General features: G+C 38.2%; 1 protein-coding gene across 1 annotated transcript; it reads right to left on the bottom strand.

Annotated features, from left to right (window-relative positions):
- Positions 1 to 19,781: 19,781 nt before the first annotated feature.
- Positions 19,782 to 21,007, bottom strand: LOC114373712. Its single transcript, XM_028331237.1, has 2 exons — positions 20,651 to 21,007; positions 19,782 to 20,309 (listed from the first exon to the last, which is right to left on the bottom strand). Exons 1-2 carry the CDS (start codon positions 21,005 to 21,007, stop codon positions 19,782 to 19,784), a joined length of 885 nt encoding a protein of 294 aa, XP_028187038.1.
- Positions 21,008 to 27,654: the final 6,647 nt, after the last annotated feature.

Genomic DNA, 27,654 nt, shown 5'->3' with positions numbered 1-27,654 from the left:
CTGTTGCGTGCTGAGGTGAAGATGGATCTACTCCTGGAAATGGTGCATCAGCTGATGCTGGCATTGGTCCAGGATGAGCAGCCTCATTGGATCTCGTCTCTAATCTTCTTTTTGCAAAATCAACAACTCTAGGGATGGTGGCTTCAGATGAGTGATCGTTTTCTGGTTCTGGCTCATGCTGTTGAGGTGCCTGGGCTGTAAAACTTTCATTATCCCCCACAAAAGAAGGTCGGGCTCCAGGCCAGGCCACCTTCTCAATGAACTGCTCTACACTCATAATTGGCCTTTGCTAAGCTAGTTCCTGCAAGCTTTGTATAATGAGAATCTATCCTTCAAACAAGCTTTGCAATTTGGCATCTAAAGTTTGAGAGCTCTAGGCAGATAAGTCTGCTAAAGCTGGAAGTGGGGCTGAAGTAGAAGATGCAAGGATGCCAACTATTGGTGCAAAGGAAGAGGGAACATCAGCTGCTCTAAGCTTGGTCTTCCTTGCCTCTGGAAAATTAACTGTTTGGTCATTCGTATTCCAATAGTTCCTTATGATATATGCTAAGTCAATGACCGGCCTTAGGTTTTCATAGGAGGTAAGAGCATCTGATCCAACTCCCTTCGATCTACACAAGGTTGTGATTAAAGTTGGGAAGCCTAAGCGAGAAGAGTTAGACTGAGCCATCATGGTCATTTGTCCAGAGATCAAACCGCCAATGTTCATGTCCATCCTTGTGATTAAGCCATAGACCAACCTAGCTCTGTCTGTGTTCAAATATGAAGTGCGAGAGGTAGAAGCTAGGTTTGAGTACGAGAAGACACTCCATGTCTGAGCCAGGGTGGTAAGATCATTTCTGAGGAGTTTCCATGGTTGGCCCTCTGTATTTAGAATAAAGCCCTTTCCCGGAATGCACAGACTAGCCTCCATCTCTTTGGGATCAGACCTTAATCTGCAAAATCTAGAATAAGTGGGTAAAGATTTCCCCTCCTCTAATAACACTGGAGTCTGGAGGAACTCATTTAAGCTGTCTGCATCTATCCTGATTAAATGGCCTCGTATTCTAGCACATTTAGGAGCTTGATTTGCTGGACTATAGAAATTGGCATAGAATTCTTTAACCACTGCCACATCTATGCTTCCTTCCTGAAGGTTGGCGAGGTGTTTGTGAAGGTTTCGCCTCTCCAATTTTACTTTAAACTCGTCGAACTCAGAATGATAAAGTTTCACATTCCTTTCTGGAAGGATCCTTCGGTCTAAAATATTATCGATATATCGGTTCCAGGCTTCCTCTGATTGAAATCTCCTGTTATAATTCTGATCCTGTGGCCTAGAATCAATACTCATACGTTTCTTAGAGGCCATCTGCATATAAAGGAACCAAACAACTGATCAGGACACATTTTATTAAAAATCAAAAACTGGAAAATAAAACTGAAAAGGACACTGGCCGCTTAGCGAGACATGGTCCGCTTAGTTGGCCTTTGTAAAAAAAACACTACCGCTTAGCGATATGTGGAGCTGCTTAGCAGAAGTTGCAGAAATTTAGCTTCTGCAGAATTAGCTTAGGGGGAAAGCGCCCGCTAAGCTTAACATCTGCCGCAAGTATTTGCGCTAAGCTCCTTAAAGGCTGCGCTTAGCGACACCAACTCTTGAAAAATTCTACTAAGTGTTGGGAGCTTAGCGAGAGAAGCTCGCTTAGCTCAGTGGATGCCGCAACCAATCACGCTTGGCCCAGGAAAGCTCGGCTTAGCACGCGACCATCAACAAAAAAATTGATTTAAGTTACCTGGGCTTAGCGATTCAGCCTCGCTTAGCCACAGGTAGTTCAGCAAGAGGATGAGTGTTCATCCTCAAAAGATGAACTCGCTTAGCGCGGTAAGGGCGTTTAGCGAGTTCTTCAGAGAAACGCTTACATACAATGAGTATTGATGAATTCGCATAGCATAGCATGCTCGCTTAGCGAGTTCATCGCGTTTTCCAGAAAACACAGAAAATGCTTTGCACTTTTCAAGCCTCTAAAAGGCATATCAGACATGCAATGTGTGCATCAAACTCAATATAGTATACAAGTGTATATAGCCCTATTCTTAATCTAATTCTAACAAAACATTAAAACCCTAAAAATCTAGAACTACAATGAAGTCTTTTATCCTAAAGTTTAGACAAGAAAACAAAGAAAAGGAATCAAGGAACTTACTTGGATGGTGTATGGTTGATGCTTCGAAGTTGAAAATGCACAAAGAAAGCACAAATACAAAATGTGCAAATTTTTGGAGAGAGAGAATGCAGAGACGAAGTTTTCGGAATCTGGCAAATGTGAGTGTAACTGTTGTTACACTCAGTTAAGCAGTTTTTCGATACTTTCGCTTAGCGAACCGCTGCGCTAAGCAAGCAAGAGAGACGTTTGGATTCTCAACAAGGCTCGCTTAGCGGACCCGTGCGCTTAGCCGACATTTCAAATTCAAAATCATTTTTTTTAACAGAGACTTGGCTTAGTGCAAGGGTAAGTCTGCTTAGCGAGGTCTGCAGATTAGAAAAGCTGCAACTCTTGCTAAGCTAAGCTCTGGCCAGTTTAGCTAAAATGATGCATCTTAAGTACAGTGGAGCATGCGCTTAGCTGAGAAGGACTCGCTTAGCACTCATATTGCCGCAATGAATATCGCTTAGCTGCCATGATTGGCAAATAGGTCACGCATAGCCAAAGAGAAGTTGTCGCTTAGCGATCAGGCTAAAGCTTAGCCGAATTCGGATCGAATTGAAGTTAGCTTAGCTCAACCTTGGTCAGCTTAGTGGACCAAATCAGCCTCAGATGCAAGGGTTGGGTGCTAAGCGCTTGAGGCTCAGGGCTTAGGGCATGAACAGAGATGCGCTTAGCGCGAGGCTTGCACTTAGCGAAAGGACTATTTTTCAGAAAAAAGTTTTCTAAGTTATTTTTCAGTCCTTTTTCCAAGAAATTGAAACCCTTATGTTAAGCATTCAAAGATAGGATGATATACTCCTATGTACAGATTATATAGCAAGTTCCAAATGATTTAAATGCATGAAAAACAAAAATAACAGAAATTAAAAGCTGGACCTCAAGGTTCTTCAGTGCTGACTCAGTGCTTTTATGATTTGACATTGTTACCTGCATAAACTGAGTCAAGGTCTCGTCCAGCTTAGTAGTCCTCTAAAATATGTTAGGTCCTTGTTGGATTGGCCTGTTTGAAGGCCCACTCTGGTCTTTGTTGAACTGATTGCCAGGGTGTGTCCTCCACTATCCTTGTTGATTATAGGGACCCTGCTGAAAGCCTGAAAATTCTCCTTGAGTATACCCTTGTCGTTGTTGATTTCCCATATAATGAATTTCTTGAGTGTTTTCTTCAGTGGGAATACATTGGCCTATTTCATGAGCCTCACCACAGATGGTACAACATGTAACCTGCAAAACAGAAGAGTGTGTAGGTTGACCCATAGACAACTTAGTTGGAAGCTTACCAAGTGTTTTTGTTAAAATCTCAAGTTGCTTAAAAAGCAACTTGTTCTATGCCAATAAAGCATCATTTGATGATAGCTCTATCAAGCTTTTCTTCGTGGGTTGATGGGTTTCTGTCTCGTAGAATGGCATGATCATTGGCTGACATGTTCTCAATCAGCTCTGTAGCTTCTTCCGGGGTCTTCAATTTTATCTTTCCCCTTGTAGAAGCATCTAACAGTTGCTTGGTTTGTGGTCTCAGCCCATCTATAAACATATTCAATTGGATTGGCTCGGAAAACCCATGAGTGGGAGTTCTTCTTAACAAGCCTCTGAATCTCTCCAATGCTTCACTCAGAAATTCATCAGGAAACTGATGAAATGAAGAGATTGCAACTTTCCCTTCTGCAGTCTTGGACTCTGGGAAGTATTTCTTTAGGAACTTTTCAACAACTTCTTCCCAGGTTTTTAGATTGTTGCCTTTGAATGAGTGGAGCCACCTTTTGGCTTAGCGAGAAGGTGAAAAACAACACTTTCCAAAGCTTGCCTAATTAACTTGAAATTGAGAGAAAATGATTATTAAACACACAAAATGAAAATACTAAGTATTTATTACCTATACTTAACAGAAAATACTTATAACACTACAAAATAACCATAAATTGGGAGAGTTTGATACAATTTATACAAGTTTTATACATAAAAGTTAGTCGTTTTCACCGACTAACACCTATCTTGCAACAACTTCCTTCTCCTCTCGGCTCTGTTCCTTCTTAAGGTGGCTTCAATTTCCAAGTCCAGAGGAACTAGGTTGCCTGTGGGAGATCTATGCATACAAAATACTGACATCATTAACGGTTATCCAATTCAAGAAGAAAGAAAATTTTCACTAATAATCAAAGAATAAAGAATAGACACTTAAAGAACTGAACTAAACTTTCCAAATAGAAAGAAGTTCCCCGACAATGGCGCCATAAACTTGTTTGTGGTCTGAGAAGTGCACTGGATTGCGCAAGTAGTATAAAACGGTAAGAACCGAGTATTGAACTCTCAGGGAACTTGTTTTACTTGGTAAAGCTATGGTTCAGTATATAAGTGTCTTGTTGTAAAAGGTTTGTGTGGGGTATGGACAGGTATGTAAACTAAACTATTAAAAAGGATGATCACGTGAATAATGGTGTGTGAAGATGGATAGACAACATGTCGATCTTCCTACCGGGTCCCTGATGTATTAAAGGATATTCTCTACCTAACAATGCTCATGTGTTCTATGTTGTCTCCTGAAATGCTAAACCCCGATGTCTCATGCATGTTTAGCCTAGTCCTACTCAAGTATCATCTTCAGATTCCTCTTGTTAGACTAAACTTGACCAGAACCGCATTAAGACATACATACCAACAACTAGGTTACCGTACCCTGATCCCTCATGAGGATACGATAAACTAGCCCTGTCCTATCAAGTTCTAAGGTTCAAACCATTTCCCAATGTTGAGTGACCCTAACTATGCATGCATGTACGTGATCAAGGCAAAAGCATACTAAAATGAAGTATTGATAGCACAACGAACACATAAACCTCATCAGATAGATATAACAGTATTTACATCAAGTACCCCATAGGAAGAACCAACTGAGGATTTAGCTCTCCATAATAGGGAGGCTTATTTTACAACAAAGAGAAGAGAAAGTGAAAGATTGAAGAGTTATAGGTAGTGGAGATGTCTCCTCCACCTTTGGAAACCTTATAATCACTCAAAATCTCATCCAATGGTCCGCATGATAGCTTCCTCGTCAAGCTCAGTTATCTCCTAGTCTTTCCACAGCCAAAACTCTCCAAAAAACTCTTCTCCTCTCAATTTCGAGATTCAACTTTAAATAGGCAATTTTGTTGGGATGCGTGCGCTTAGCGGGAGATGGGCACGCTTAGCGCGTGTAAGTGACATTTGGCTTAGCTCCAGTAATGCTCGCTCAGCCTAGAGGTTCAAACGGTGTACTTAGCGAATTGATTCTCGTTGAGTGCATCATTGACAACTCATCTGCTTCCAGAATCTTCTACGCGCTTAGCACTGAACTGCTGCGCTCAGCGGATGGCTCGCTAAGCCAGAGAATTGGCTTAGCGGGCGACTCAAAATCAGCACTTCCACCAAACTTGCCTAATTAGCCTGAAATTGCAAAGGAATGATCATTAAATACATAGAATGGGATACTAAGTACTTATTACCTAAATTTAACAAAAAGTAATTACAACACTACAAAATGACCATAAATGGGAGGATTTATATACAATTTACACAAGTTTCTTACACAAAAGTTAGTCGTATTATCTGATTAACAGCCACGTTCTGAAGAAACGCCTCCATGCTCATAATTGGCCGCTACTAGACCACATCCTGCGAACTCTACATGATCAGGAGCTGGCCCTGATGCAGGCTCTGCAACATATACAAGGAATGTTGGATCAAGTGGCCTCAGAATAATTAAGAAGGGGGGGGTTGAATTAATTATTAATGTGTCTTGACTAATTAAAATTTATCCTTCTTAATATTACTAGATTCAATTAGGCTTTACTACTAAGTTATGAGAAAGTAAAGAACAGAAACAATAACTTAGACAAAAGTAAAGCAGAAATAAAAAGTGCACAACAGAAAAGTAAAAAGTGTAGGGAAGAAGAAATCAAACACAAGATTTATACTGGTTTGGCCACAACCCGTGCCTACGTCCAGTCCCCAAGCAACCCACGGTTCTTGAGAGTTCCAGTAACCTTGTAAAATCCTTTACATGCAAAGATCCATAAAGGATGTACCCTCCCTTGTTCTCTTTGAACAACCAAGTAGATGTACCCTCTACTTGAAGCGAACCACAAAGGATGTACCCTCCCTTGTGTTCACTATTACAACCAAGAAGCTACCCATTTCTTACACAGAATTCTCAGACGGTTAGTTCTTTGAATTCAGTGTTTGGGCAAAGAATTCTCAGACAATTGGTTCTTTGAATTCTTTGTTTGGGGAATCAAAAGAATTCTCAGATGGTTAGTTCTTTGAATTCTTTTGGCAAGAGGGAGAAGGAATGAATCAAAAGAATTCTCAGACGGTTAGTTCTTTGAATTCTTTGGGCATGAGGGAGAAGGAATGAATCAAAAGAATAGCACAAGTTTTTGACCAAAGAACTTTTCTTGACAAAACAAGTATTGAACAAAAACTCTTAGAAAAATGTTGCGAATAATTGAATGAAATCCTCTTTTTAAAATTTGTGCCATGATCACATATTTATAGCCATTTGATGGCTCTTGAAAAAACATGTTAAAAGTTGTTACTCTTGGCAATTTCTTCAAAACTAGTCACTTTAAAAGTTGTGACTCTCTTGAAAACTAGTCACTTTAAAAGTTGTGACACTTTTGAAAACTAGTCACTTTAAAAGTTGTGACTTGAAATTTTTTTCAGAAACTAGTCACTTTAAAAATTGTGACTTTTGGCAATTTATTTTTCAAAATCAGTCACTGGTAATCGATTACCATTATAATGTAATCGATTACACATCAATAGATGTGACTTTTCATGTTTAGATTTGAAAACCAACATTTAGAAACACTAGTAATCGATTACACAAGTTTGAAAATGTTTTATCACAAGTTATGACTCTTGAAATTTGAACTCCAATGTTTAAAAACATTGGTAATCGATTACATGCCCATGGTAATCGATTACTACTTTGTAAAATAATTATAAAACTGTTTGGGCTTCTAGTAATCAATTACTACCTTCTAGTAATCAATTACCAGAGAGTAAAAAAACTCTGGTAAAAGATTTTTCTTTGAAAAATTCTTTTGGAAAAATTGTGCTATTCAATCTTTTCTTTTGAAAAAAACTTTTGATACTTAGCTCAATGCTTTTCTTGAAGTTCTTGCATATCTTGAGTCTTTTCTTGAATCTTGATTCTTGATTGAACGACTCTTTGATTTTTGAAACTTGTTTGACTCTTGATTCTTGACTTGATTCTTTGGCATCATCAAAATAAACTTGGAAAGCTTTGCTTCCACAAGGAAGGCTTTGAGCTCTGAGCAGAGGGATATGGAGGAACTGGAACTGCTTGTGATGAAGGAAGAGCATAAGTAGATGAAGCTGATGTAGGGGGAGCGGGGGTAGCTGATGTAGATGGGGCCTCAGATCTTCTAGCCCTGGATTTTTGGGTCCCTGGAAAAGTGACCGAAGGTTCGTCCAGGTTCCAACAATTCTTCTTAATATAAGCCAAATTAATGGCTGGGATGAGTGATTCAAAGGTAAGAGAATGTGAGGTGACTCCTCGGGCCTTACACAAGGCAGTAATCAAGGCTAGAAATCCAAGTCGCGAGGAGTTGGACTGAGCAATGAGTGAAATCTTACTAGAAATAAGTGAACCTAAGTTCATGTTCATCTTCATTACAAGCCCGTAGACTAACTTGGCCCTATCCAGATTAAGATCAGAAGTATGGGATGTCGGGGCCAAGTTAGAATAAGATAGAACACTCTAGGTTTGGACCAGAACGGTAAGATCTTTCCTCAAGAGCTTCCATGGCAGACCCTCAACATTAAGAACAAATCCCCTCCTAGGGATACACAGCTGGGTTGCAAGCTCTTGAGGATCAGGCCTTAGTCTAGCAAACCTGGAGTAAGAAGGCAAGTTCTCCCCTTGTTCCACGACCACTAGAGTCTCCAAAAAAGTGTTGAGGGAATCAACATCAAATTTTATCAGGTGCCCTCGAACCCTAACTTGCTTGGGAAACTTGTCGTCAGGGACATATAGATTTGCATAGAATTCCTTCACAATTGCTACATCAATGCTTCCCTAAGCCAAGTTGGTCAGTTGTTTATGCCAGTTTCTTCTAATCAATTCTCTTCTGAAATCATCAAACTCAGTGATATACAGCTTGACATTTCTTTCTGGTAGAATGTTCCTGGCAAGCACATTATCTGAGTAACGGTCCTAGGCCCCCTGTGATACAAATCTTGATCTATCATAACCAGCCCGAGACACTAAAACTGTGGCTTTTCTCTTATGGGAAGCCATCTATAATACAAAAGAATCAAAACACAAGATTAGACAGGAATTTATTCAAATTAAAAAGCAGAAAATAAAACTGAAAATCAAACTGGGCGCTTAGCACAAGTGACTCGCTTAGCGTGCCTTAGGAAAAATGACTGATGCGCTAAGCGTGATAGCCACACGCTTAGCGAGTGAACACAGATCCAATTTTTTTATGTAGAATTGGCTTAGCGAGCAAGCTCGCTAAGCCCAATTCCATAAATTTTCAAAATAGAGAAGGATTTGCGCTTAGCGTGGCAAGGCGTGCTTAGCGCAACTACTCTACTGAACAGCACAGGCTTAGCGAGCAAGCTCGCTAAGCCCAATTCCAACAATTTGAAAAACAAAGAGATAATTGCTGTTAGCGTGACAGGGCATGCTTAGCGCACAACAAAACACAAAAATTTCTAAGTGTCTGAGAACACATTACTCGCTTAGCACACAAACACGCTTAGCGAGTTCATAAGCAATCGAACTTTCAATCAGAGAAGATGAACGCGCTTAGCGAGTTCATCTAGAAATCCAGATGTTCAACAGAAATGATGAACTCGCTTAATGCAGCAAGTGTAGAAGCAAGTTTCATGATGATGAATCAAGTTGATTCAAGTAGTTTTGATGATAACAAAGATGATGACAAAAAGCCCAAGAGAATGATTTCACGATTGAGTCAACAATTTTCAAGATTCAAGAGAAGATGAATTCAAGATTCAAGAGAAGAAATCAAGAAGACATCACATGGGAAGTATTGAAAAGATTTTTCAAAAAACAAACATAGCACAGTATTGTTTTTCAAAAGAGTTTTTCTCAAAATTTTCTAAGTTACCAGAGTTTTTACTCTCTTGTAATCGATTACCAGTTTCCTGTAATCGATTACCAGTAGAAAAGTTTGATTTCAAAAGCTTTTAACTGAATTTGCAATGTTCCAATTGATTTCAAAATCGTGTAATCAATTACAAGATATTGGTAATCGATTACTAGTGCATCTGAACGTTGAAATTCAAAATCAATTGGGAAGAGTCATATCTTTTCATAAAATGCCTTGTGTAATCGATTACATGGTTTTGGTAATCGATTACTGAGGGATCGAGTGGCCTCAGAATAATTAAGAAGGGGGGTCGAATTAATTATTCCTAAACCTTTACTAATTAAAAATATTACTCTTTTAAGGCTTTTACTAAATTGTTAAGAGAATGAGGAGTAGAAGAGAAACTTAACAAAAAGTAAAAGCAGAAATTAAATGCACAGCGGAAAGTAAAAGAGTAGGGAAGAAGGAGACAAACACACAACAGTTTTTATACTGGTTCGGCAACAACCCGTGCCTATATCCAGTCCCCAAGCGACCTGCAGTCCTTGAGATTTCTTTCAACCTTGTAAAAATCCTTGTACAAGCAAAGATCCACAAGGGATGTACCCTCCCTTGTTCTCTTTGAACCTAGTGGATGTACCCTCCACTAGAACTGATCCACAACAGATGTACCCTCTCTTGTTCTTAGTCAAACCCAAGTAGATGTACCTTCTACTTGTACCACAAAGGATGTACCCTCCAATGTGTTGAGACAAAGAACTCAGGCTTTTAAACCTTTGATACTTTGTGAATGGGGATACAAAAGAATTCTCAGGCGGTTAGTCCTTTGAACACTTTTGTATTAGGGAAAGGGAAGAATCAAAAGAATTCTCAGACTGTGTCGTTTTGAATTCTTTGACAAGGGAGAAGGGAGACACAAAAGAATTCAAGCGGTTAGTCCTTTGTTCTTTTGGAAAAGGGAGAAGAGAGACACAAAAAGAATTCAGACGGTTAGTCCTTGGCGAATTCATTTTGGCAAAGGGAGAAGGGAATGAAAAAGATGAATAGCACAAGTTTTTGAACAAAGAACTTTTCTTGGAAGAGAAAGTTTTGAACAAAAACTTTTAGAAAGATGAAGAGAAGATGAAACAGAACAACTGTTGAAAGAGACGAAAGAAAATATTGAAAGAAATGATTGAGATGAATTGATAGAAAGATTTCTTTGAAAGATTGATTGAAAATACAAAACAAAGCCTTGCTTTTATAGACTCTTCATGTCTGGTCAAGAGAACCATTTTGAAGAGTTATAACTTTTAGAAAAACTTAAAAACAATTTGAAAAAGTCAAAAAACCATTTGAAGAGTTACATCTTTCGATTTATTCAGAAACTACCACTGGTAATCGATTACCAAATCAGTGTAATCGATTACACAAAACTTTTAGTGAAAGGATGTGACTCTTCACATTTGAATTTGAATTTCAACATTCAAATGCACTGGTAATCGATTACCAAAGCATTGTAATCGATTACAGCTTTTTGAAAATAATTGGAACGTTGTAAATTCAGTTTGAAAACTTTTTCAAACTCATTTTGCTACTGGTAATCGATTACAACAATATGGTAATCAATTACCAGAGAGTAAAAACTCTTTGGTAAAAGGTTTTGTCAAAAACTCATGTGCTATTCAAAGTTTTGAAAAACTTTTTAATACTTATCTTGATTGAGTCTTCTCTTTATTCTTTAATCTTGATTCTTGACTCTAGACTTTCTTCTTGAGTCTTGAATTCTTCTTGATTCTTATCTTGAACTCTTGACTTGTTCTTGATTCACTTGAGTTGTTCTTTGATTGATCTTTGAGCTTTTTGTCATCACCTTTTGTTATCATCATTGTTATCATCAAAACACTTTTGAATCACCTTTGATTCACCATGAAGCTTTGCTTCTACAATTACCAGTGACAAGTTTTGAATAAAAATCAAAAGATGTAACTCTTCCAATGGTTTTTAGGTTTTCTCAAGGTCATAACTCTTCCAATGGTTTTCTTGACCAGACATGAAGAGTCTATAAAAGCAAGACCTTGACTTGCTTTTCAATTAACTTTTCCAATTTAATTTTGAATATCTTCTTCTTCCTTTGCCAAAAGCTTCCAAAGTTTCCTGGTTTTCAAACCTTGTTCTTTCACAGAAAACAAAATTGTGTTATTCATCTTTTTCAATCCCTTCTCCCTTTTCCAAAAAGAATTCGCCAAGGATTAACCGTCTGAATTCTTTTTGTGTCTCTCTTCTCCCTTTTCCGAAAGAACAAAGGACTAACCGCCTGAATTCTTTTGTGTCTCTCTTCTCCCTTTTCAAAGAATTCAAAACGATACAGTCTGATAATTCTTTTGATTCTTCCCCTTCCTTTAAACAAAAGATTTCAATGGACTAACCGCTTGAGATATCTTTTGTTTCCCCATCACAAAGTTTCAAAGGACTAACCACCTGAGAACTTTGTCTTAATACATTGGAGGGTACATCCTTTGTGGTACAAGTAGAGGGTACATCTACTTGGGTTGTTGTAACTAAGAACAAGAGAGGGTACATCTCTTGTGGATCAGTTCAAGTGGAGGGTACATCCACTTGGTTGTTCAAAGAGAACAAGGGAGCTTACATCCCTTGTGGGTCTTTACTTGTAAAGGATTTTACAAGGTTGAAAAGAAATCTCAAGGATCACAGGTCGCTTGGGGACTGGATGTAGGCACGGGTTGTTGCTGAACCAGTATAAAACTCTTGTGTTTGTCTTCTTCTTCCCTACATTTTTAATTTTTGCTGGGCACTTTAATTATCGCTTTTACTTTTGGTTAAGTTTCTATTTCTGTTCTTTACTTTCTTAACATTATAGTAAAAGCCTAATTGAATCTAGTAACATTAAGAAGGATAAGTTTTTTAATTAGTAAAGGTTCATTAATAATTAATTCAACCCTCCCTTCTTAATTATTTCAAGGCCACTTGATCCAACAAGTGGTATCAGAGCAGGTATCTTGTAGAATGTTTAACCACTTCAAGATTCATGGCCTCTTCAAATTCTTTGTTTCCTGAAGGAAATTCCATCCATAGGCCACCTATCTTCAATGGTGAGGGTTACCACTATTGGAAAACCCGTATGCAGATTTTCATTGAAGCCATAGAAATAGGACCCTACATACCCACTGATGAGAATCATGAAACTGACCAAATACAGGCTAAAGTCCCAAGTGGAGAAGGACAAAGGCCTAAGTGGAGAAGGACAAAGCCCCCGAGTAGAGAACGATGAAGGCCCAAGTGGAGAAGGATGAAGGTCCAGAGGCAGAGACACTATCAAGACAATTAATTATTGCTGAAGGCCCAAACTAATTTGAAGGCCCAAGTTAAATATGTTTTTAGTTATAATTTTTATTTATTGTAATTTTGGCCCAACCTGTTTAGAAGGCCCATGTCTATTTTTATCTTTTTGTTCAGATACATTATAAGTATTGGGTTTTATTTTCAATAAAAAAACTTTTGGCATTTTCATAAAATTTGGTGAGAGTTTCTCTCTGGGTTCCTTGTTGAACCAATTATCAGACTTATCAAGGTAATCCTTGTGGCGTCTATCCTGACTTATCTTCCTTCACCGGAAGTGGCGTCTATCCTGACTTATCTTCCTTCACCGGAAGTGGCGTCTACCCTGACTTATCTTCCTTCACCGGAAGTGGTGTCTACCCTGACTTATCTTCCTTCACTGGAAGTGGCGTCATCCAAATATCCGTAGCCTGTATCAAGAACCTGGCTCTGATACCAGATGATGTAAACCTTATGGGGCGGATCGCTTGATACAGGCTACGGATATTTGGATGACGCCACTTCTAGTGAAGGAAGATAAGTCAGGGTAGATGCCACTTCCGGTGAAGGAAGATAAGTCAGGATAGACGCCACAAGGATTACCTTGATAAGTCTGATAATTGGTTCAACAAGGAACCCAGAGTGAAACTCTCACCAAATTTTATGAAAATGCCAAAAGTTTTTTTATTGAAAATAAAACCCAATACTTATAATGTATCTGAACAAAAAGATAAAAATAGACATAGGCCTTCTAAACAGGTTGGGCCAAAATTACAATAAATAAAAATTATAACTAAAAACATATTTAACTTGGGCCTTCAAATTAGTTTGGGCCTTCAGCAACAATTAATTGTCTTGATAGTGTCTCTGCCTCTAGGCCTTCATCCTTCTCCACATGGGCCTTCATCCTTCTCCACTCGGGGGCTTTGTCCTTCTCCACTTAGGCCTTCGTCCTTCTCCACTTGGGCCTTTACCCTGTATTTGGCCAGTTTCATGATTCTCATCACCCACTGTAGTAGATGTAAGCACTAGCACCACAACACAAAAACCTAGAGATAAGTGGACTGAAGAAGATAGAAGAAGAATCCAGTATGATCTTAAAGCCAAAAATATTATTACTTCAACCCTAGGAATAGATGAGTATTTTAGAGTGTCTAATTGCACTAATGCCATGGAGATGTGGGATACTCTCCAACTTACACATGAAGACACCACTGATGTGAAAAGATCTAGAGTCAATACCCTTACACATGAATATGAATTGTTTAGGATGAATCCTAATGAAAACATCCATAGCATGCATAAAAGATTCACACATATAGTCAACCATCTTGCCTCTTTAGGAAAAATCTTCCCTAATGAAGATCTAATTAATAAAGTTTTAAGATGCTTAAGTAGGGAATGGCAGCCCAAGGTAACTACTATTTCTGAAAGTAAAGATCTTTCCTCTATGTCTCTTGCTACTTTGTTTGGAAAATTGTAGGAACATGAAATGGAACTTCAACGACTTAATCAAAATGAAGAAACCGACAAAAAGAAAAGAAGTATAGCACTTAAAGCCTCTTCATCAATGCAAGAAGAAAATGAAGAAGAAGAATCGGAAGATGAAGAAGACTTCTCACTCTTTGTGAAGAAGTTTCAAAAATTTGTCAAGAAGAGAAGAATTGAGAGGCGTTAGAACTTCAACAATGGAAGAAGATGTCAAGAAGACTCTCAAATTCTTAGATGCTACAAATGCGACCAACTTGGTCCATCAAAGCAAATTGTCCCTCAAATGAGGAATGGCCTGAGAAGAATGATAAGAAAAAGTATGAAGAAAGAAGGACCAAGAAGGTATACATTGCATGGGATGACAATGACTCATTCGATGGTTCGGAGAAGGAAATCAACCTTCTAACAAGGGACTATGAGAGTGATGAGAACATCTCTCAAGAAGATTAAGCAAAAAGCAAAAGTATGACTTCCATCTTTGAAGATCTAGATACTTTAATCAAGAAAAAGGTAACATCAAAACCATTCTCTTTTTTAATTTTATTTTGGTTGAAATTTTTCTTTCAATTAATATGATTATGATGACTAACAAAATTTTATTTTGTTTGTCTTGATTGATTGAAATTGTGAGTATGAGTTTATATTTTTTTGATTGAGTTAATTTTCTTTCTCAAAGCATGAAGTTTCCTTTTAAATATTTGATAATGTCTATGATCATTATTCTTTAATACTTGTGTTGATTATTTTTATATAATTGAATATATATATTTTTTAAAAAATGATTATGCATGTTTTTGAATGTGATATGTGAATTACTTGATTAAGGTTCTTTCATAAAGTGTTTTCAATATTTAATGTTAATTTTTTTTTTAAAAAAAAAAGGTAATTTGATATTCATTCAAATCCCTTTTTCCCTTAAATGTCATTCAGCATTTAGTTTTGGCTGAAATGCTCTCTGGTAATCGATTACCACAATAGTGTAATCGATTACAGACAGTTAAGTAGGGTGTAATCGATTACCAAATGCTGTAATCGATTACAACACGTCCCTGCACCTATATATATTCAGATTTTGAATAAAAAATCAGAAACCACTCATTTTCTTGTGAACCCTCATTCCCAATTCTTGTTTCTGCCATATCTCACTCATTTCTTGTCCAAATCACTCCTCACAAAGCCCAAACTTCATCTTTTTTCATTCTCCTTCATTTGAACCGATTGAAATTTCAAATAATTCCCTCAAATGGCAGAACCATCAGAGAAGCGCAAGGGATCCTCGAGTCGACGCCAACGACATTCCGAGGCTCAGGAAACGCAAATTCCCTCCTCCATTCCTTCTTCCTCATTGTTCTCAATGGAAGAACAAAGGATACGGTACACAAATATTTTCTCTTCTCATTCCATTATTGATCCAAAATTCATTGACATGGATTTCTTTTCAAATGAGAGTTTTGAATGCATTCAGGCATTTGAAAACTCCAATCTCATTCCTTTCATGTCTTTAAAATTTCCTGTTTATACTGAATTAGTTAAAGCCTTCTATTCTAACCTAGAAATTCAAGAAGGCACTTTGATTTCTGAAGTTTATGGGATAAAAATGGTCATTGACCAATCCTTATTCTATGACTTGACCCAATTATCTAGTGAAGGTATACCATTTGAAGGTACACTGAATGATGATTGAAAATTTGATTTCTCTGTGCATGATACCTGCCGGTTGGTTTGCACCAACCAAGCGGATATGACCAGAAGGCTTCTTGCTGGTTCATTGGCTTTTGAAAGCCACATCCTTCATTATTTCATTGTGCGTATTTTGCTTTCAAGATCTTCAAACCTTGCACATGTTTCTGAGGAAGATCTTATTGTCATGTGGGCTTTTCATACATGCCAACAAATTGATTGGGCACACTTAGTCCGATATTGCATGCATAAGACATTGCGATTAAATGCTCCATTGCCATATCCACACCTAGTCACTCTCTTTCTTCAACACTTTAACATCCCTCTTGATTATGAACCCTATGTTCCAATCAAGAGATCCTTCTTAATCGGTGCCGCTGTGATTGCATCTTTTGGTAACCGTAAAGAGCATGATGGCTCTTGGGTAAAAAAGGGTGCTTAACCCATTGATGAAGAAGGAAACTTACCAGTTGGGGAAGATTCCTCTCTTCTTCAAAGGATTTTGGACAGGTTCGATGGTCTTCAAACCTTTGTTGGTGAAAGGTTTGATGCTTTGGAGTTACAAGTGGACATGCGATTCGATGAGATGGATTCAAGGATCACCAAGGTTGAAAGAGATGTCTCTTACATCCGCACATGCTTTGATCTACCACCACCACCACCACCATCATCTTAGATTTTATTATTATTAATATTATTAGTACTTTGATTTCTAGCCGTGTATTTGGCTATATTATTATGACATTTGAACATTTAGTATTTCTTTTAATATTTGCTTAGTATGACTGAATTTTTATGAATTATGTTATATGACTATGTGGTTTATATATTAATTTGGGTTATTCATGTTTTTTTTTTGCTTCATGATTGGTTTAGGTTTTTCAATGAATGTCTTGTGTATGACTAGTCAATTATGTATGTTTTATATTTGTTACACACTTTGGCTTTTTGCTGATGCCAAAGGGGGAGAGAAAATAGGGATTAAATTCAGAACTCATATATAATTAAGTAATTTAATTTCAAGTGAAGCTTAAGCCCAAAAACAAAGGGGGAGAATATGGAGAATTAAGTGAGTGATCGACTAGGAAAAAGAATGTGTATGTGTTTCTTGATTTCAGGGTTGTCATCATCAAAAAGGGGGAGATTGTAGAAGCAAACTTCATGATGATGAATCAAGTTGATTCAAGTAGTTTTGATGATAACAAAGATGATGACAAAAAGCCCAACAGAATGATTTCAAGATTGAGTCAACAAGTTTCAAGAATCAAGAGAAGTTTGATTTCAAGATTCAAGAGAAGAAATCAAGAAGACTTCACAAGGGAAGTATTGAAAAGATTTTTCAAAAAACAAACATAGCACAGTTTTGTTTTTCAAAAGAGTTTTTCTCAAAATTTTCTAAGTTACCAGAGTTTTTACTCTCTGGTAATCGATTACCAGTTTCCTGCAATCGATTACCAGATGCAAAGTTTGATTTCAAAAGCTTTTAACTGAATTTTCAACGTTCCAATTGATTTCAAAATGGTGTAATCGATTACCAGTGCATCTGAACGTTGAAATTCAAAATCAATTGTGAAGAGTCATATCTTTTCATAAAATGTTTTGTGTAATCGATTACATGGTTTGGGTAATCGATTACCAGTGACAAGTTTTGAATAAAAATCAAAAGATGTTACTCTTCCAATGGTTTTCAGGTTTTCTCAAGGTCATAACTCTTACAATGGTTTTCTTGACCAGACATGAAGAGTTTATAAAAGCAAGACCTCGACTTGATTTTCAATTAACTTTTCCAATTTACTTTTGAATATCTTCTTCTTCTTCTTCTTCTTCTTCTTCTTCTTCTTCTTCCTTTGCGAAAAGCTTTTAAAGTTTTATGGTTTTCAAACCTTGTTCTTTCACAAAAAACAAAAGTGTGTTATTCATCTTTTTCATTCTCTTCTCCCTTTGCCAAAAAGAATTCGCCAAGGACTAACCGCCTGAATTCTTTTTGTCTCTCTCTTCTCCCTTTTCCCAAAGAACAAAGGACTAACCGCCTGAATTCTTTTGTGTCTCCCTTCTCCCTTTTCAAAGAATTCAAAACGACACAGTTTGAGAATTCTTTTGATTCTTCCCTTTCCCTTAAAAAAAAGATTTCAAAGGACTAACCGCCTGAGATATCTGTTGTTTCCCTTTCACAAAGCTTCAAAGGACTAACCTCCTGAGAACTTTGTCTTAACACATTGGAGGGTACATCCTTTGTGATACAAGTAGAGGGTACATCTACTTGGGTTGTTGTAACTGAGAACAAGAGAGGGTACATCTCTTGTGGATCAGTTCAAGTGGAGGGTCCATCCACTTGGTTGTTCAAAGAGAACAAGGGAGGGTACATGCCTTGTGGATCTTTGCTTGTAAAGGATTTTACAAGGTTGAAAAGAAATCTCAAGGACCACAGGTCGCTTGGGGACTGGATGTAGGCACGGGTTGTTGCTGAACCAGTATAAAACTCTTGTGTTTGTCTTCTTCTTCCCTACACTTTTAATTTCCGCTGTGCACTTTAATTATCGCTTTTACTTTTGGTTAAGTTTCTATTTTTGTTCTTTACTTTCTTAACATTATAGTAAAAGCCTAATTGAATCTAGTAACATTAAGAAGGATAAGGTTTTAATTAGTAAAGGTTCATTAATAGTTAATTCAACCCCCGCTTCTTAATTATTTCGAGGCCACTTGATCCAACAGCAAGGCGTTTAGCACGCTCATCTCGATTTCCAGAAAAAGCAGGGGCTTATCACCCCTCCACTTAGGCCCCTATTGGGCCATCTAACCTTAATCAAAACAAGCACATTGTATCCACAATAAAATCTTGATTCTAGTCTAACGAACAACTAACCTAACAGAACTAACTATTAACAGAAATTCAACCTACCACTACTTAGTTAACTAGCCTAAAGTTTGAAATTTAGAAATAAAATGAACAAAGTTAAGAAGCTTACTTGTGCTGCTGAATATGAGTGCAAAGAGGGAGAAAAAATATAGTGCAGGGAGGTTGAAGTACTGTGCAGAGGGTGAATGAAAATGCTCAGAGGAAGTAAAATGGCAATTGCCTAAGGCAGTTGCCTTATTTGTTGGCAGTTTTGAATGACTCGCTTAATGCATGGACTCGCTAAGCGAGTCAACATGACGTTTGAGTTTTAAAGCTCATGCGCTTAGCGGATCTGCTCGCTAAGCCCAATACAAAATTATGAAATTTCAGAGAAGTTTTTGGGCTTAGTGCGAAGGTACGTGCTAGGCGAGTTCTGCAGCTTTGATTGGTCCTACAACTCTCGCTTAGCGGGCCAAGGTCGCGCTTAGCGAATAAAATGCTCCTTAAATGCAATAATGGCCCGCGCTTAGCGCATCCGTCTCACTTAGCACTATTCCAAATAGAGAAGGAATTGGGCTTAGCGAGAGCACTCGCTTAGCCCAATTCTCGAAATTAATTAGACAGAGAAGAATAGTGCTTAGTGCGTCAGTGCGCTTAGCGAGACTAGACTTGTGCGCTTAGCGAGATAACTCGCTTAGCCCAATTCCAAAACTTAAATGGACATAGAGCTTATTGGGCTTAGTGCATAGGTCATGCGCTTAGTGGGACCATACAACCAATGATCAGGGGTCAATGCGCTTAGCAGGACCATACAACCAATGATCAGGGGTCAATGCGCTTAGTGCGAACAACAGCTCGCTTAATGCGTGAAGAAGATGGCGCTTAGCGCGAGGAGTGCACTTAGCGAGTGGACAAAACAAAAATTTAAGTTATTTTTTTGTCCATAACTTCACAAAAGCTTTTTAACCCCTCTTCCAATACTAAACATGCTGAATTCAAACAATCACCAGCAATCAAACTTAACTAAATACAAGAAAAACAAAATTAAAAAGGGCTGGGTTGCCTCCCAGTAAGCGCTCTTTTAACATCATTAGCTTGACGCAAAAGTCTTTGTCATCCCAGATCAAGCTTGGTTCTCTCCTTTAAAACCTTCTATTCACTCTCCTTCACCTCTAGACAAACATTCTGGTCTAACAATTTCCTTTCTTCATCAAATAGTTCAAATCTAATCTTTTGATCTTCAATACCCATTTCTAGCTTCTTCTTACCCATGTCTACTACATAGCTTGCAGTAGCCATAAATGGAAGTCCCAAAATTATGGGAATATATGTATCTTCCTCTATGTCCATTACCACAAAGTCAACAGGAAAGATAAGGTGTTTGACCCGAACCAAAACATCTTCTATCACTCCATAGGGTGTGGTGATGGAGCGATCTGCTAACTGTAAAGTCATCCTAGTCGGCATTATCTCCAACTCTCCAAGCCTCTGGCACATGGAAAGTGGCATCAAATTAATAATGGCTCTCAAATCAATAAGAGTCTTGCCAACAAAAACTTCACCAATTGAACACGGAATAGTCACACTCCCAGGATCTTTGTGCATAGGTGGAAGGATCCTCTGAATTACAGCATTGCAGTTTCCTTCCACAATGATGTTTTCACTGTGAATGTACTTATTCTTCCGTGGAGCATATCTTTAAAAAACTTAGAGTACAACGACATTTGTTGAAGAGCTTCTCCAAAGGGCATAGTAATCTCCAATTTCTTGAAGATATCAAGGAAACGAGTCAGATATCGTTCCTTGTCTTTCTTTGTTGGTACCAATGGATATGGCACCTCCTCCCTTTTGCTTGGACTTGCCTCCTTTCTCTTTTCTCTAGTCAGCTCACTCTTGGTCTTTTTCTTCTCTTCTTTTCTCTCATTCTCTTTTTCTTTTTCATTTTTTTCATTTTCTTTTTCTTTCTCTCTTTCTTTTTCTTTTTCTTTCTTTTCCTTCTCACTTATTTATTTTTCACTCACTATTATTGGTATCTCCTTCTGTTGATCATCTTCTGCTTCCACTTCTTCCTCTGTCTCACTCAAAAGTTCCACCACTGGGTCAATTTCTGGTTCAGTCACCAGCTGTTGTTTTTCTTCACCTATCCTCTTCTCACCTTCATTCATGCTCACCATTTTGCTTTTAGTCATAACAGCCTTGCACTCCTCCTTTGGATTCTTCTCTATGTTGGCTCCAAAGCTACTTGACGGTCGGTTTGCCAGTTGTTTTGCCAATTGTCCCACCTGGAATTCTAGATTCTTGATGGCTGACTCTGTGCTCTTTTGATTAGACATGGATACTTGCATGAACTGAGCAAGAGTCTCTTCCAGCTTCTTCATTCTGTCATAGAGACTAGGCCCTTGTTATTGTGGCCTGTTAGATGGTCCACCCTGGTCTTTATTGAACTAATTACCAGGGTGAGTTCTCCACTGTCCCTGTTGCTGATTATATTACTGGCCATGTTGAAATCCAGAATACCCACCTGCATTAAAGTTTGGTCTTGGTTGGTTCCCCATGTAGTTCACTTCATGTGTTGTATCTTCTATGGTAATGCAGCAACCAGAATCATGTGCTCCACCACATATAACACAACCTGCAACTTGCAAAACAGAAGAGGGTGAAGGTTATCCAACATTCAATTGAGTTGGCAACTTACTTAGTGTTTTAGTTAAAGCTTCAAGTTGCTCGGATAGCAACTTGTTTTGGGCCAACAAAGTGTCCTATGATGAAAGCTTCAACAGGCTTCTTTTGGTTGGGATGTGTGCTCTATCACACAAGATTGAATGGTCACTAGCAACCATATTGTCAATCAATTCCATGGCTTCTTCAGGGGCCTTCAATTTTATTTTTCCCCTGCAGAAGCATCTAAAAGCTGCTTGGATTGTGGCCTTAACCCGTCAATGAAAATATTGAGCAGGATTGGTTCTAAAAATCCATGAGTAGGCGTCTTTCTTAGTAACCCACAAAATCTTTCCAAAGCCTCACTCAAGGACTCGTTTGGAAATTGATAAAAGGATGAGATGGCAGCTTTTCCTTCAGCAGTCTTGGACTCTAGGAAGTATTTCTTCAAGAATTTTTCAACCACTTCATCCTAAGTCTTAAGACTGTTACCTTTAAATGAATGGAGCCATCTTTTTGTCTCTCCAAACATAGAAAATGAAAACAAGCTCAATCTAACAGCATCCTCAGGCATGCCAACCAGTCTAACAGTGTTGCAAATCTCAATATAAGTGGCTAAATATGCATATGGGTCTTCATTTGGCAGACCATGAAACAAATTGTTCTGAATCAACTGAATTAATGAATGTGGATAAGTTATATTTTGTTCTTGAACCTCCAGCCGCACAATGCTAGTAAAGAACTGTGGCACAGATGTACTTGAGTAATCTTCCAGGGTCACTCGTCGAGGTTGCTCTTCAGCCATGACTTTGGCTTCAAATTCTGTTGTTTGAGATTCCCTGGATGTAGGTGAATTAGAAGATGATGACTCAGAAAAGTGAACCTCTTCAAGGATTGATGCTATTGTTCTATCGTGCAAAAGCTTTCTTTTTCTCTTTGCGTTGTTTCTTCTGAAGGTTGCTTCAATTTCTAAATCCAATGGAACCAATTCACCTACAGAAGATCTACGCATGCAAACACTAACAGGAAATGTAGTTAACCAATTCAAGAAGAAAATAAATTCTGAACTAAACAAATATTAACAAAAATAAAAAATTAATAAATCAAAGAATAATGAATTAATGCCTTCAAACTGAACTAAATTTTCCAGATGGAAAAAGTTCCTCGGCAATGGCGCCAAAATACTTGTTTTGCTCTTCGGGGTACTACTTGTTTGTGTGGATGCGAAATCTACCAACAAGTGCACCGAGTCGTCAAGTAAATAATTAAAACAGTGTGAACTGAGTATCGAACTCAGGGGACTTATTCATTTGGTAAAGGTTTGTTCAATAAGCAGGCATTTGCAAACAGTAATCATGATTCTAAATGAAAGTAAAAGTATGTTCTATTCTAATTACAAAGCAATAAACATGAGCAAGTAAGTGTGAAAACATATATCTAAAAGCGTTGGGTCCTCTTACTGAGCAAATTGATGCAATTAAGGATGTTTCTCTAATCAAAGATGTTTCTATGTTCTATGCTGAAGGCTCAAGTACTAAACACCGATGTCTCGTGAGTTTAGCCTAATTCTAATTAAACTTAGTTCGCAAATGTCTCATGTTGAACTTAGCTTAATTGAACTGCTTTATGATCACAGCATAACAAAAACTAAATTACCGTACTCTGTGTCCAGACATACAGTAACCTAATCCTGCTCTATCAAGTTCTAAGGAGACAATACATCTTTCAATGCTAAAGCCCCTAACAATACACACATATGGGTGATCAAGCCACAAGAATGTTGTTGGATTAAGTGGCCTTGGAATAATTAAGAAAGGGGGGTTGAATTAATTATTACTAGACCTTTACTAATTAAAATTTACCCTTCTTAGGATTTTACTATGTTGTTAAGAAAGTAAAGAATAAAAATATAAACTTAACCAAAAGTAAAAGCAGTAATTAAAGTGCACATCGGAAATTAAAGAGTGTAGGGAAGAAGAAGACAAACACAATAGTTTTATACTGGTTCGACAACAACCCGTGCCTACATCCAGTCCCCAAGCGACCTGCGGTCCTTGAGATTTCTTTTCAACCTTGTAAAATCCTTTACAAGCAAAGATCCACAAGGGATGTACCCTCCCTTGTTCTCTTTGAACAACCTAGTGGATGCACCCTCCACTAGAACTGATCCACAAGAGATGTACCCTCTCTTGTTCTTAGTTACAACAACCCCAGTAGATGTACCCTCTACTTATACCACAAAGGATGTACCCTCCAATGTGTTAAGACAAAGTTCTCAGGCGGTTAGTCCTTTGAAACTTTGTGAAGAGGGATACAAAAGATATCTTAGGTGGTTAGTCCTTTGAAATCTTTTGTATAAGGGAAAGGGAAGAATCAAAAGAATTCTCAGACTGTGTCGTTTTGAATTCTTTTACAAGGGAAAAGGGAGACACAAAAGAATTCAGGCGGTTAGTCCTTCGTTCTTTTGGAAAAGGGAGAAGAAAGACACAAAAAGAATTCAGGCAGTTAGTCCTTAGCGAATTCTTTTTGGCAAATGGAGAAGAGAAAGAAAAAATGAATAGCACACTTTTGTTTTCAAGGTTTGTAAAAACCACAAAACTTTAGAAAGCTTTTGGCAAAGGAAGAAGAAGAAGAAGATGCTCAAAGATAATCAAAGGTTGTAAAGGATTGTAATAATTGTTCTTTTTAAAATGCAAGTTAAGGACTTCCTTTTATAGACTTTTCATGTCTGGTCAAGAAAACCATTAGAAGAGTTATAACCTTTAGAAAAACTTGAAAACCATTAGAAGAGTTACATCTTTTAATTTTTGTTCAAAACTTATCACCGGTAATCGATTACCAAATCATTGTAATCGATTACACAAAGCATTTTTGTGAAAGGATGTGACTCTTCACAATTGAATTTGAATTTCAACGTTCAAACACACTGGTAATCGATTACCAATATATTGTAATCGATTACACCATTTTGAAATTAATTGGAATGTTGTAAATTCAGTTGAAAGCTTTTGAAAACAAAATTTTGTCACTGGTAATCGATTACAGGAAACTGGTAATCGATTACCAGAGAGTAAAAACTCTGGTAACTTAGAAAATTTTGAGAAAAACTCTTTTGAAAAACAAAACTGTGCTATGTTTGTTTTTTGAAAAATCTTTTCAATACTTCCCTTGTGAAGTCTTCTTGATTTCTTCTCTTGAAACTTGAATTCATCTTTTCTTGAATCTTGAAATCAAACTTCTCTTGATTCTTGAATTGTTCTTGACTCAATCTTGAAATCATTTTCTTGGGCCTTTTGTCTTCATCTTTGTTATCATCAAAACAACTTGAATCAATCTTGATTCATCATCATGAAGCTTGTTTCTACACATGCAATAATAATAAATTACTAATAGAAATAATGAACACATAAAACAACCTTAATTAGATAGGAAAAGAGTTTACATCAATTACTTAGCAAGAATCCCCAACTGAGGATTTAGCTTTCCATAGCAAGGAAGCTCCTTTTACAATGAAGAAGAGGAATTAGGAGAAATTGCTAGCTTACAAAGGAGTGGGGATGTCTCCTCCACCTCTAGGAATCTCACAATCACTCAAAAACTCACAAATCTTCCTAAAAGATCAAAATTTGGCTTCTTTGCTCTGTTCTTTGCCTCTGTGTATTTCAATCTTCAAGCTCTTACGGCTATTCAGTGCTCTCTCTAGTCCCCCTTAAAAAAAAGGGCTCACTGTGTGGCGTCCCTAAATTAATGACTGGTTTAATAGTAATAATTTAAATAACAAAAACCATGATAATTTTTTTTTTCTTCGTTTTCTTTTTCATTTCTTTCTCTTTTCACCATAACTAGGTTTAGAAGGAAAATCCTCACTATAAAGTCCTGAATGGCCAGTTCACAACTCTACTCGGAGTCATTTCTTTCTTACCGCTCATAATTCTCTAAATTATTTTGCTGTTTCAAAAAGAAGAATATACCAGCCATTACTTTAGGTCGTCACGTGAAAATAAAAGGATAAAGTACAGTCGGTAAATTCTTTTACAAATAAAGTTGCTAATGCTTTCTTTTCAAATAACAAGATCGATCATAAATGCAATCATCATTTAAAGCTGTCCAAAATATGGGAGTTTTACAAAATATATAGTGTCATCCAGAGCAAAGGTGTCCATAGTGGTGGCTTCAGCCACATGTATACAATCATCAAATTCCTATACATCAGGTCTACCCATACAAAAACAAAAGAGTAAACCTAACAGTCAGTCCTAGATACACCCACCCTCAAAAAGTATACAAAACTAATCCAAAAAGCTGTCCACTAGGATGAAGAGCCTCCGCTGATCGCCATCTCCCTCGGGCCACTATCCTCCGTAGAGTCTGCCTCAGATGCCGACATGACTTCCTCGGGAGAATCCACCTCAAGAAGTGGATCCTCATCACCCTCTAGAAAGTCAAGGGCATCCACAGCAGGCTCAGGAGGTAGCTCCTCCAGGTCCTCCTCAGGGTCTTCCTCGGATGACGTTACCTCGATCACTTGAACGGGCTCCACTAGACGATATGGTGTAGGCGTGGGTAGTATCCACTCCACAGTGCGCTGAAGCGTCCGTGCAGGTTCATCTGGATGCACCAAAGAAGTAGCCGTGAATCGAATGGTGCCCCGAAATCGGCACCTCGTGTTGCCTTCGAGGGTCTCCCAAGCTCCCTCTAGGCACTCCATCTCTACTCGATCACGGATTAGCTGCGCCGCCATCACGATCTACAAGAAAGAAGAGAAAGGGGTAGACTCTTTCACAAGAATCTAACTGCGCTGCACACAATGCATCTCATGACCACTACATGACGTTAAAAGGAGTATCTTAAGGCTCTTCATCTCTGGTAATCGATTACACAACCTTGGTAATCGATTACCAGAGGCTAAACTTGAATTACACAGCCTCAGGACATGAAATATGCAATAATACACTGTGTAATCGATTACACATGCCTGGTAATCGATTACCAGTGACCCATTCCTCTGTGTAATCGATTACACAGGCTGGTAATCGATTACCAGAGACTCCCTAAGTTTCCTGACTTCGTTTTCAAGCCTGGTAATCGATTACACCCCTTGGTAATCGATTACCAGAGACCATCTTAGCCTCCTGTCCTCAATTTTAAGCCTTGTAATCGATTACCCACCCTTGGTAATCGATTACCAGAGGCCACAATCCACATATTACACAAAATTCACAGCTGGCCAGCCACCACAAGCCTCCTTGCTTTGTGGTCTTGTTTTCCTTTTATCTGTTGACTGCCAGGAGCTCGCCTGTTTAGGTACATCACAGGTTCTCACTGACCGACTATGCCCGGGTTGGGTCGGGATTAGTCAAGCTTGGTTTTGGGCAATAGCACCCCACCTGACGTCCCCAAGGTCTCCTGACCCCCGCGACATATCTCCAGGTACCACTCTGTGGTCAACAATAAAAGCAGGAAGTTTCACCCTTCAACACTTCCTCATCTCAAGCTTGTAGGATTATGGGGTACCCATCACATGTGGTACTAGGTGGCGGTCGGGCGATGGTGCACAACAAGTTTTTCCACATCCACAATGCGCGCATAAACCCACCATCCCCTGTTGCCCACCTCCAACTGAGCTCACGTACTCCCACGTAGCCCATATCCTCGTTTCTCTCAACACCGGGTCCCCATCAATCCTCCCAAGCTTCCACAACATCCAAGCAAAACAACATTCAAACAGCACAAGCTATCACAGCCAAGCAAAACAGAGCAAAGGCAGAAACTCTGCCAAAACACCAACCAAATCACAGCTTTTCTCACTTAAAGACCCCAGTAACAATTCCTTCGTTCCAATTCGTTAACCGTTGGATCGACTCCAAATTTTTACTGGAAGTCTCTAGTACATAAGCCTACATTTTGACCGTTGGGATCTACTAGCAAACATCCAGAACTCATTCTGCACTGCTCTTTCCACAACCAGCAAATGCCTAGTATTTTTCTGCACTTGTGTAAAATCCTGCTGCACAATTTCACAGCAAAAATCTGCACAAAATGCAGATTTCGAAAACCACACTTCCCCTCATCCAATCTTGCCCAAATCAAATCCTACAAGTCCCAAATCATGTATCAATCATGTCTAAACCAAGGTCAAGCTTCAAACCACAGCAACACAAAATCTAGGTGTCCAAAACCCCTCAATTCAATGGGTTTTCTAGGTTTGAAAAGTGAAATTTAGAATGAGGTAAATTTGAAGCAAACTCTCACCTCACACAAGTCCATAACATCAATCTAAACTTGCTCAAACTGAATTTACACCTAAAATTCCACCAAATCAAAATTTGACTCTTCAACACCCAAATTTGCCCTAGCAATGGCTCTT

This window comes from Glycine soja, chromosome 2 (assembly GCF_004193775.1).
Source record: "Glycine soja cultivar W05 chromosome 2, ASM419377v2, whole genome shotgun sequence".
Lineage (NCBI taxonomy): Eukaryota > Viridiplantae > Streptophyta > Magnoliopsida > Fabales > Fabaceae > Glycine > Glycine soja.
Note: the sequence above shows the minus strand (reverse complement) of the source record. Positions and strands in the feature narration are given on the sequence as shown.